The 12947-nt window shown below is 36.3% G+C and overlaps 1 protein-coding gene across 1 annotated transcript in view; it reads right to left on the bottom strand.

Annotated features, from left to right (window-relative positions):
* The window catches only part of PLXNA2 (plexin A2), a 468647-nt gene that overhangs the window by 47873 nt on the left and 407827 nt on the right, over window positions 1–12947 (bottom strand). The window contains exons 19-22 of the mRNA XM_087929350.1: window positions 12296–12439; window positions 9138–9372; window positions 5630–5772; window positions 3011–3279 (exon numbers count right to left, since the gene is read on the bottom strand). Coding sequence (XP_087785476.1) covers window positions 3011–3279; window positions 5630–5772; window positions 9138–9372; window positions 12296–12439 — 791 coding nt within the window. The remainder of the gene's footprint in view (window positions 1–3010; window positions 3280–5629; window positions 5773–9137; window positions 9373–12295; window positions 12440–12947) is intronic.

Below are 12947 nucleotides of genomic sequence, written 5' to 3'. Positions count from 1 at the left end.
GTGACAAGAACACACTGCAGTATACCTGGGAGTATTACATAGCACACGGCAATTTGCCCTGGCAAATATACTTTTAAAAATATCCCTGAGTTAATTTTCCTTGGAGTAAAAGGAACTATGTTTATTGAACAAAGACTGTCTTTTAGGGTTATCACTATTTGAAAACTTTAATGATGATTGAAAAGATTATCCTATGTGCTGTTGTTTTATGTGAAGCAAATGAAAGCAACATAAGATGATGCAAAATGGCTTTGTCATAAGGATTGTGTTCCTTCTGAAATTCAGATAAATTAGGTGTACTGAATCCTTGACCTGAATCTCCCTTCAGATTAATCTCCTGTCCATTCCTAATTCCTGAGGAAATATGTTTTCCAGTATACTTGTCCTTCATCTTGTTCTCTTTCTTTTGACAGTCCTAACAGAAGATGAAGTAGTCTGGGGAAAGGTGGAATTAGTGGCCATAAGGAGTAGGGACAAATATCTGAGTATGCCTGTGACCTAAGGCCCTGTGTAACTTCATGGCATTGCTGAGACAGATGGTTCTTCTGTGCTTTTACCTCTTATGTGAGAGGGGAAAAACTTGCATTTTGGAAAGTGAGGTAGTCACCTCACATACTCTAGAACAGGGCTCTCAAACACAATTTACCTGGGGGCCACTTGAGGCAGAGTCTGGGTGAGGCTGGGCCGCATAATATTATACTTTATATTATACTTTATATTTATATTATACACTAATATTATACTTTCATATCACAGTGGGGGCCACAGGATATCGTCCTATGGGCTGCAATTGGCATGCGGGCTGCGAGAATGAGACCTCTGCTCTAGAAGTGCCCTGATTTAAAGCTCAGTGGCCAATGTAGCATAATGTCCCAGTTGTGCTATATATGGAGCTTTTGGCTTCAAGAAAAATGCAATTTTCCATCAGTGGCTTGAACAGCCAATTCATTTCCTGTTCCTGTCTCGAGTAATAAGGTGTTAACTTTAGTGTATAATTTCAAGGGTAGTTATATCAGGGTCTTCAATTGGATAAAAGAAAATGATTGCCTCCATTACATCCCTCTTGAATAGCTGAGAAGCACTATAGCAACACACAATATCTCTATACATTTTATAAGATTTTAGGTTTTTTCTACTGCTGTCTTACAAACTGAAATGGAGGACACTGTAAATAGAGGTAGGAGTCATCAGGCTGTATGATGATAAAAAAGCAATGGTAATTGCACACTCATAAAGATAGGATGTCGGAGAGAAAAAGAGAAACTGGACAACTTTCCACCATACACATTATGCCACCTTCAGTGATTTTACAATACATAGCTCTTTTGTTTAACAAAAAAGGAACCTATATAAGGTTTAAAATGTATTCTTAATGGCTTGCAAGAATTGGGTATGCTGAAATGCATGTAAGGTCCTTTTTTAAAAAAAAAAATCTCAGCATGACTTAATTGACTCCTCTGATAACTTATCCATGCATAATAACTAGGTTTTTGGGGGGAGGGTAGTAATGGTGGTGGAAGGCAGACTCTTAATATACCTCAACATATCAGGTAAGGTAGATATGGAATGAACTGGGAATAAAAAACTGACATCTGGAAAATGTAGAATAATATGGCTAATGTTCTTGCAGGTCACGGTCAGTTTGCTGAAGCTGAACAATGCATTTAAATTGTCAAACTGTCAAAACCACATATTTTTACTTATTACTGTCACCTAGGGTCACCCCTTGTGGAGCTGATCCTTGACAACAGGGAAACCTTCAAGAATTTTCTGCTGTAGGTCAGGTGAAAAGCTCTTGTAAAAACCTCCAGCTCAATTTCTGAGGCACCAAAGGTGGTATGAAACAGCAATTACAAAAGCAGAAAGTCCCATAGACATATGGTGTTCTTACTAGACAGAAATTCCCTACCCTTTATTGTCAGATCACAGGTATTGAAAAAAACTGTTTTTGTTTGCATTTATAAACTGTAGATAAGTTCTCAGTCTGAAATGTTTCTGGATGGAAAAACATATTTCTCTCTGAATAGATTACCTCATTCAAATTAATATCGTATATTTGTGTTGATAATGTCAAATTATAGAAAGTGCTCAGAAAATGGGAATCTCAGAACAACTCACTGTCCTCTTGAAAAATTTATACCCAGGTCAGGATCTCACTGTATGGATAGAAAACACTGAAAGAGACTGGTTTCAGGTTGGCAAAAGAATGAGACAAGGCTGTATGCCAAATATATATTAAGGGAAGCTGGCATTTAGATTTATATATCTGTTCACAGGACTTTATAGCCCTCTCTAAGCAGTTTACAGAGTCAGCATATTGTTCCCAACAATATGGGTCCTCATTTTACTTTACCTTGGAAGGATGGAAAGCTGAGTCAATCTTGAGTTTGCCAGGATCAAACTGCTGGTAGTCAACATAATTAGCTTGAAATACTGCATTCTAACCATTGTGCCATCACAACTCTTCATTAAATTCATTAAATTCACTTATTTTTGTGTAATATGCCTGATCCATAGTATTAACTTTTCACAAAAACTGAACAGATGAATTTTCTAGGTTAACCAAATGACTATCTACAATAACTATAATATTGAGGTGTATAGCACCAGCCTGTTCCCTGCTGGTCAGCTCTAATATAAGTTGCTACTGTAGCTTTGCTCTGTTCACTCTGAAATGTTAGATTTACAGTTGAACTATCCTTTTTATCTTCTCTTGGACAACAAAAACCATCAGTCAAATTCTAATTTTTGAAGAGTTTATGGGAAAGAAGAACAGTGACAGGAATATCAAGTATTTTAACTAAGTATAAGATTTCCTTGATGCAAACTGAAATAGTAACCTCATAGAATCTTGCAGCACTTCGTAGATATCCTTTCAAAATTATGCTTGATAATAAATATGAGGGAGCAATCACATCCTCACCCCCAAAGCTCATATTTACAGTAAATGACCACTTTTGCTCTGAAACTACAGTCTTCTTGTGCAAAGTTCCACATTTTCCATTCTTACCTGCGTAGGAGCAACTTAGGGTGGTTTTTATTCTCCAGGTTCTTCTCAATCAGGTCAGACAACAATTGCTTGAGGACATCAGTGGCATATTCTAGCTTTCCTTGAAGTCCTGTCATGATGAGGGAAGCCACATTGCCACGGTCACGCATGGAGAAACTTCGCTGTAATTCCAGGGTACGGATAAATGTCAATAAAAAAACCTTATTGTTGAGTAGCTGGGCAAAGAGTTTGAGGGCTTTTTCAACGTTCTGCTGGCCATTCCCTTGGACCTATAAAATTTCAAAAGTGTTAACTTTGTACCCTAAAAGTAAATCTGGTAGATATATCAACTAAACTGGAAAACATTAATACTATAATACAATACATGGATTGATGCTACATCCAAAATTTGGCTTTATCCATGCATAGAATCCACATCTCAACTTTATGAGATACCTAAATCAGAATAGATTTTTAGTAATGTGAGCTGAATTTATTATAGCTATAATTCCATTGAATGATTTATATTGTGTTGACCATCATTCTGGAAACGTATTCACTTTTAGTTTAATAGCAACTCTTAATCATTTAACATGACATAATTTATAAAATTATATTTAACTATTTATAACTCATTAATGATATATTACAAAGCAATAACCATCATGACATTAAAAAATCCCTTGATTACTCATTTGTATTCTATTATTAATTATTTTCAAATTCATTTTTGTGCTTGTTTAGAAATTCTTTAAAATATTCAATTAAAATAATTTAAAATTGGAAAACTGTTTTGAGAGTAATTTTTTTACAATGTTATATTGTCACTATTGTTATATTATAATGTTATATTGTCACTGCTGTACATTTAAAACAAAATACTCTTGCGTTATGAGATACTGCACAGAAATGACTTTCACATAGACAAGGTACTTATTTAGATTCTCACTCCACTGTGAAGCTCTTATATATGCACACATAAACACACTTTTCCAATAGTCCTGGATATAAGTTATGCATTATAATTCACAGTAATAAAATTCTTACACAAAGTTAGCACTGACTTATATTTTCAATTTATTTATATTACATAACTAAGCAGCAGTGGGATTGGTGTCACATTGATAATTATCCTAGTTTTTTGCGGAATGGGAAAATCAGTTTCAACCATCAGTTTTATTTCCTATTTTCTACGTGTACAAGAGAAAGCAAGGGGTGATGGATGATGTAAACACTAGTATTCCCAGGTATAATTTTGATATACTCATATAAATAATTCAGTTAATTTTTCTTTGCATGTATATTAAAAAATAACGAAAGCAACAAACTTCGTTTGATGGCAACCTAAATAATTTTAAAATACAAAAACATAAATCTTTGCAAAAAGAAGTGAAGAAAAAAGTGAAATGAATTTACTAAACTAAATATATATAATAGTGCTTTTGTACTTAAATTTTGATCCCCTAGCCTTGGATTACATATTGCCACTTGAACTACAGTACCTTCCCAGTTTATTTTAATTATACTCCTAGAGAAGGATTTCCTATGATTATCAACATACCAACCCACAATAGGCAGGATGCTGTAGTTCTCCTTAAAATGATGCAGATGATGCATTTGTTCTACCATGAGGCATGCCTTCTTTGAAAGCCATATTGTCAAAAGAAATTAGAGCTTCATAATAAATTCTTCAATCAGTTTTTACTGGAGAAGTTAAGGAGTTCCAGCTTCTATCAGGAGAAAATAAGATGTTCTAGCTTTTCAAACAAAGAGAGCTGTGAAATGGGAAATGTCTTTTCAGGAGCCATCAGCAGCAAAAATGAAAAAAAAACTATTTTCACAAGGCACCCTAGTAGCTTATTGAGGCATGAGTATTCCCATGTTATTACTCTTACACATGCAGTGTTTGTAATGAATGTGTAAAAATGTTTCTGATGGAGTTTCCCCTTCATTGTTTTTCCATGGTCAAATGTCAGCAGCAGCATTTTCATACTGAATAATGGGTCCCATCTGCTCCTGCCGTTGCTTTAACAACATGAAAAAAACCCTTCCCTCAAAATTGGGATGCCTGGTGATATACTTAGTCAATTCAGCATACAATATAGACAAAGCTGAAGTGATGTGACCAAGGTCTTTCTCTTGCACAAAAGCTTTGCCAAGTGGAGGACAAGATGCAGAAAAGCTCCTTTGCACAACGGGAGGCTTATTCCCCTAGGCAAACCAGAGAATGGATTTCCCAAGTTCCCCTTTGGCTTTTTTTTCACAAAGGGAGAATTCAAAGAGAATTTAGCCAGTCATCAGTAATAAATGCAGCTCTTTTGCTGTTGGTCATGGAGGACTAGTCATGGAGTTTTAGCAATAGAGAAAGAAAGGAAAAAATGCCAGGGCAGGAGCTACCAAAAGGCAATCAAAAGAAAACAAACTGTGTGTAAATATACATCAAATGCAAGGCTTATGTTATAATGAATGTCAGTGTTCATTGTGGTTATCCCAACTCTTCTAATAAGATTCAGCATGGGAGGTGGAAAGGTGCTTTCCCAGCTGTGTGGGTTTTAATTGAGCTTCTCAGAAGAGACCTGTGGAACATCACCAGTTACTTGATGAGTCTGAGATAGAGAGAACATACAGCTACTCCATTACCTCTAGTTCACGCAGGACAGGGTGATCTTCAATGCCAGGGAAGAGGACTCTCATGGCGTATGTGCGATAATCAAGATATGGGATCCCTGAGCGGTCCAGGTCACTGGTTAACTCATTGATGTCTGTCTGCAGCTCTGCAAAAGCTATTAGGGAAAGGGAGTGAGAAAGACAGGCAATCAAGAGACCAGCTCTGGGAATGGAGGCTGAGGTGCAAACAATCAGGGACTACAAATGAGCCAACTCAGGAAGCTCGTTTACTGCAGATCTCTGTGTCACCAAGACATGCCCTGAAGCAGGGAGCCACTTCCTCAGTATGAGAGAAAGAGCACAATGCAAAGAACAGATGCTGAAACAAAACACACTTCCTAATTTGTATTCTGTTCACACCGTGTATGTAAGCACTGAAAATGCCTTGGAAGGCACTAGATAAAAATAAAGATCCTATTTTTAAATCAGTTTGTGTGGCTTTTTTACTCTCTCACTTACTGAATCCTCTCTATTCCTCATGTCCTTTTGATGTAGCTGGCAGAAGGAAACTATCCTCATGTTTTATAGCTTATCTAGGGTCAGGGAAGAAAATTAACTGAGATTCAAAACTGTAACAAGATCCACAGACTTAACAGAAGTACAAAGTGGTGGTGGGGCATGGAAACTGATATAGTCCAATTGTAACATTAGTGAAATGTGTATAAGGATAGCACACATAGCACTTGTCCAATTGCTTCTTCTCAAGATGAAGATCTGTACAAATACTGTGCAGACATGGCAGTTATCACATTTCACCCTTCTAATATATTGTGCTGGAGACATCATAGCCCTATGAAAATTAACCTGCTAAATGGAATGTTAAAATCTTGCTCTCTCTCTCTCTCTCTCTCTGTGTGTGTGTGTGTGTGAAGCCTGGGAGTTTGAGGGGTTCTTGCACAGTATCTTAGCTCTCCTAGCACTGCACTCTTCTGGACAGAGGACTCTGATGCTGTTTTTGGAAAGTGTTGGAGTTTATCATATACCACATATATCATATCAGCCTCATGTCAGAAGCTGTGTTCAATAAGGGAACGAGTAGCAGTGACATTTTAGCTTCAGGTGTTGGTGGAACATCTTGCTGTGCATCAGGGTCTTCTTAAGTCTGGAATGTAATGTGTATTTGTTCTAGCTGAAGTTGTGAGAGCAGTGTCCTCTTCATTATGTTGATGTGTTGGATAACTAGCTGTTTCTCAGTTAGTGTGGATCCACAGTTTCCTCCCATATACCATCTCATTGTAATATTATATCAGTTCCATCAATAATATGGAATAGTAATATTCCATTAATTCCAGATTTTCTTGTCTCATCCATATATGTTTTTCCCCCCAGTAACCCACTTATTGTTAGATTATCCTGGCCCAATATCTGGTGTAGAATTTGTTAATCTGAGTGATGTCCTGAACCAGCAGAGGTTTCCTAGTTCATATCACTCTCACATTTTGAGGTAGGCAGGATTTTTGCCCAAATACCCCTGGCAATAATGTAGATACCAGCTGAAAACAGACCCTGCCAGTCTGTTTAGAAGATGCTCTAAACACCACGCTATTCAAAGAGAGAGAAGAGGGAGGGAGGAGGGGGAGGGAGGGGGAGGAAACTCTGTCTGTCTGTCTTGGGATAAACGTGTATATGAGTTACACTATCTAATCCATCAAAAGGTAGTGACACATTCCAATAGCCAGAAGAGCTGTTTCAGCAAATTCATAAAGACAATAGGCAAAAGGACCTTTTGTTTGATGCTGTAGTTAAATAATTGAGACTTTTCAGTCTGTGCTTATCTACGGCAAATCAGTCAGCTCAATTTACCTTCTATCTGCCTTTGCTTTATGCTGTCTGCATTTCAACAAGTTGATCTGCCTTTTTTTTTTGCCAGCCAGGTGCCTGTAACAGCATTTCATATTCTAAGCTTTTTTTATTTTTACAGCAAAATGTACAAATTATTTTGCCGCCTGGTTCCAGCACTTTGTGACTGCAAAGAATCCCGGCTTTCCTTAACTTCCCCATGAAATGCCTTCAGAAATAGATCCACAGATTGCCAAGCCTAATGACCTGGCACTGACAAATTTTATACATCTTGCTGAAATAGGATCAAGTGCTAATCCTGTTCTCCACACATTAGTCAAGCAAAGGATGTCTCTGTATTCAATATACTTGTTACTGTCTTCCGACACATACAGACACTCATGGGAAAAAAAATCCAAGCTTCTCTGGCTGTAAAAGAGGGCATTTTACAACTATATGTGTGTTTGAGAGAGATTGACCAAATGTTTATTTGACAGCTGTATGAGGGGCTCAAGCCCCGTTAAATTCATACTGGATCAAAGGAAATAGGTTAAGCAGAAGGCAGTTACCATGGAAACTACACTTGGACTGCTCACTACTGGAAATATAGTCAATGAATGGAGAAAAGTTATGTTAGGCAAACCAGAGTTGTGTGTACTGTATATGTTAATGAGAATGAAGAGAAGAAAGAAAGAAAGAAAGAAAGAAAGAAAGAAAGAAAGAAAGAAAGAAAGAAAGTATACATGCCTTTATGAAGATCTATATAGGTGAAATACTGTGACTGAAATGGATTTATTCTTTGATATTGAGACAGATATGTACTATGCGATAATTCTTACTGGGTTAATAAAAGGTAATAAGGAATTAAAGGACATGGCCATTTGTCAAAGCTATACTTAACTGATAATAGGAACTAAGTAGCAATAGTAATAATACTTAGACTTACATACCGCTCCATAGTGCTTTACAGCACTGAGCATTTTACAAGTCAGCTTATTGCCCCCCAACAATCTGGGTCTTCATTTTATTAACCTTGGAAGAATGCAAGGGGGAGTCAAACTTGGGCCAATTAGGATCGAACTCCAGGCTGTGGGCAGAGTTTAGCTTGAATACTGCATTTTAACCCCTGTGCCACCACAACTCCTAACTAAATGAAGAGCTTAGATGCTAAACAGTTGTCCATCAAGCATGCTTGTGTTTGTCCATCTGTCTATCTGTGTGTATGTGCATGTAGTGTAAGCATGCATGTATTGGCATAATTATGACTGTTTTATTTTACACATGTATGCATGAAGTAACATTCTTCAGAAGCTATTTTATGACTAACCAAGAGAGGATGAATAGCAGTAGATCTTTAGAAGTTAACTTTACAATGGTCAGGAGCTAATCAGCTCAGATGATATAATCAATCTGAAACATTAAAATGAACATACCAGCAATTTGTCATGCATTGTATTATATTATTATACTATAATATTTTGGACATTTTACAGCAAAATTGGCAGCATTTTTCTTGTGTTAAAAATTTAAACATTCCCTTTGTGTTTTTGATGGTTTCTGTCTCCTATAACTGGTTTCCATGACTCACTTTCTTTCACATACAAATAATATTCAGAAACAATAAAACCAAGTAGTCTCATAATGGCATATGGATGGCATATTTTACTGGATATCTGATTTGAAATTAGGGAGTGATACTGACCTTCTTTGCATTCAAGGGCTACCCGAGACTCGAGGTTGTCCATCTGCATCTGAAGTCTCTTGAGTGTGAGATCATTTTCACGAGACTTGCGCTTGTAGGCAATGAGGACTATGATGACTATGATGAGAAGAAGACTGCCTCCTGCTGCAATACTGACAATAGCTGGCAAAGTCAGTAGGCTGTCTGAGATCACATTCACTGAGCCAGGTGAGAAAACGATGCCACCTACATGCACCTAACCATCAAACAAAGTCAATGAGAAGATGAATTACATTACAATATGTATAAATATTACTTTGGAATAAAAACAGTCACTTGGAAATATGACATTTGTACCAACAAATCTATTACTAAAGAAGCTGGGAATAGGACTGGCAATGAAAAAGAATACTTCTCTTGTATAAGTTTTTCCATTTGTTTACTTAGGATGTAAGTAACACTTGGATGTTAATTTTTGTCCAGTAGTTGACTTTTTTTTAAAAAAAGAAACATATAGTTTTACGCACTGGAGTCTAACATATTACTATGGTTCTGAAAATAATTCCCAAAATGCTAAAATTGCTTTTAAAAGTCATAAAATGCTTCTCATTTGCTAAGTTGTAGATAAGACCTTGCAAGTAACATCCCCATAGAAAGAAAGGCCATATCCTTCTTGAAATACAGCAAAGCCTTTGAGTTACAACGTATCTGTTATCCTTGCACTATTTCCCGCATTCTTTTGATTACATGATAGCTTCATTTGACTTTCATAACATAAGATTTCAGCTTTCTTTTATAAACCATGAACATATGAGAATAAGAATTTCATTGACAAGAACATAGATGGAAAGTATAGAAGGCACGGAAAGAACAAAAGAATAAATGGAAGAGCAAGACTAGGGGAGATAGTTAGGGTTGCCAAAGAATAAACTGCTGGGCACTTTATAGGTGTTTGGTACAAGTGCTTACATTATATAAATCATGGTATTGCAAATGATGTGAAAACTGACCCAGATTTCATAATTTAGTCTTTTTCTGTGTTTTCAGTATTGTATACATTTTAATATGTCAATATATGGACTTAATTATGCTTTTGGCTTCATCAGTTTCATCTTATGAGAAGGGAAATTTGATATAATAAATGTACCCCTTTGTTATATTTTGATTCAGTTCAGTTTAGAAGGTAAATCTGGAGAAAATTATCAGTAGTACTCAAAGCCTCATACAAGCTGTGCTAAATTTTCAGAGATTGCCTGCCTAATCTCCATTTATGTTGTGTACAGATGATAGTGTCTCATATGGAGAAAGCTGCTGCATTAATTTCCCAGTGCTCCCAGTGCTTTATAAAGTAACACCAGGCATGTTCAAAATAGCATTTTGCTAAAGTCAAGACTACTGGGGCAAAAGCAGAAAAAAATATGTAATTGATCACAAATGGACATCATTTTGGTGATATGGAATGACTTCAAATGGATTCTTAAAAAATGACAATTCTTGTAAAGTCCTCACAGCTTTAAAAGCAGACAGTTCACTAACTCAAGAAAAATATTCACCTGCAAATGTGCAATGCCAGAGGTGGCTGTAAAGGAACAGTTTACCCATGGCTCTTGACTATATTGTTGGTAAAGAGGAAACTAGCAATCTCCAAATCATTGAGAACATGATGAGTATGCCCCTCACAACAATGCTGCATTGAATGTAAATGGTGTGAATGAATACGTGCTTAAGCAAGTAGAATACACATGACATAGCACAGCCTTTGGTAGCAAATAACCATATATTCCTGATGTATCTCTACAACATACTTCAGTGCCAGTTGTGCATCATCTCTTCTAACATTTCTACTGAAATAAGAACAGCTATTGAAATGAAGCCTATTCACTCACAAGTCCAAATTAGAAATTAAATTTTCCAGGAGAAGACCACAACAAACCACTTCCATATTGCTAAGGAAACAATACAAATCTGTCCAAGAGGTCATCACAGTTTAGCTCAGCTTGGGATAGACTTTATTTTTTAAATCCATACTTACTATTTGTCATAAATATCTACCATCCTAAAAACAAAGAGAACTGCATGTAAGCCACCATTAAAATGACCCAGCATGAAGGTGAGACCATTTGGATCTGCTGATATTCTTTGGTACTGGAGACCCGCCCCTCAAAAAAGATATGTAACAATACTACTAATATTCTTCAGCTTTTGTTTTTTCCTTGTGTGATTTGGTGCTTAAGGTCTTAGCATAGAAGTGGGAAGACTTCTAGACTATTGTTAGCCATAAAAGAAAGAAAGAAAGAAAGAAAGAAAGAAAGAAAGAAAGAAAGAAAGAAAGAAAGAAAGAAAGAAAGAAGTGTTTTAAGCAGGTTACTTTTTTCAGTCCATCTTATCTCACATTTGGGAATTGCTTAAGTTATTAGAGAAGAGATGGGATATACAGTACATCTCACAAATAAAAAACATATTGTCTTTGTTTTGCAAAATATCCAGGGTAATTTTCTCTTACAGATCTGGAAGCAAGCTGATCTTGCCTTCAACTATAGCTTCCATCAGCATGAACTGAGATGAGGTATGCTGGAGACTTCTGCACCCACTGAGATGCTCTGCTGCCTACCAAAGCTCTTGCCGCAATAAAAGTAGTTAGGCTCAAAGGTGGGACAGCTCTTTTTTTCTTTCAACGGCTGCAGGGTTTTGTGTTTGCCAATGAGCAGTTCAGAGCTACAGCTGCTTAACTATTATTGTTTTATATACCTTCATGCAAAATTCATACTGTGCCAGTGTGTGCTTGAAGAATAGGTGTATGTATGCACAAGTGACAAATACATGATGGTGAAAATATTTTAAAATTTCAAAACATATTTCTTTATGATACTGTATGTATGTGTAAATTAATGGTAGTTAATTAGCCCCTTGGTCTATCTATTATATGATCAGATTCATGCATTTATTTGAGCAATTTTTATCCTGGTCCTGAATAAAAAACACTTGTGAACTGCAAATAAAGACATTACACTTTGAGGAAATTGGTGATATTGCAGATTTTTATCTTCTTTTTAATCAGATAAGTTTTTTTCCTTCCACTCCTGGAATGAGAGCTAGTTTGGGAATGGGAGTCAACTCTGACATTTGACAAGTAGAAAAGACAAAAGGTGGAGAGAAAAATCTTCATTCTTGAAGCTCACCATAACTTTGTGTTGCCCGGTGAGATTTGGAGGTTCACAAAGTAATTGTGTCTCAGAGATGGTGACAGTGCAGGGAGTTTCTCCAATCAGAACAGTATAATTCAGCTTTGCTCCACCTGATGCAGGTGGACACAGATTTTTACCCTAGAGAAAGGCAAAAAGACAATGTTTTATGAAACTTTAGATAATGTCTCAGATTTTCTATGATTCAATATAGATCCAACACTGTGGCACCTAAATTACATATCATATACATCCTAAACATTGATGCATACTTATTTTTAAAAAGCTGCAACTGTGATGCATATTTGAATAAGAAATTGTATAACTGAGAAAGATAAAACTTCCTAATGTATTCTAATTTAAATTTAGTGTTAAATTTTTGGGAGTCAGTATTACATTTAACACAATTGGTGTAGGAAAAATGTCTGCTATCACTTTACTACTGTTCTTTTTTCCATTTACATATCAAAACTAATATGCTATTTAATTGAGGAAAGCATAACTGACAGCTAAGAAGCAATTGAGAAATCAGGGGCAGTTCATGGAAACAGCAGTAAGTGCAAGCTGTAATCTTGAGGTGAAAAATAAGATGGAGAAAATTAGTCTTTCCTTGCCTGTGATTAAAATGAGTGCTATTCTGGTAGATGGC

Source organism: Pseudonaja textilis, chromosome 3, assembly GCF_049901715.1.
Source record: "Pseudonaja textilis isolate UNSWEBS1 chromosome 3, rPseTex1.2, whole genome shotgun sequence".
In the NCBI taxonomy this organism is placed as follows: domain Eukaryota; kingdom Metazoa; phylum Chordata; class Lepidosauria; order Squamata; family Elapidae; genus Pseudonaja; species Pseudonaja textilis.
This window is presented reverse-complemented; position numbering and strand designations above follow the sequence as displayed.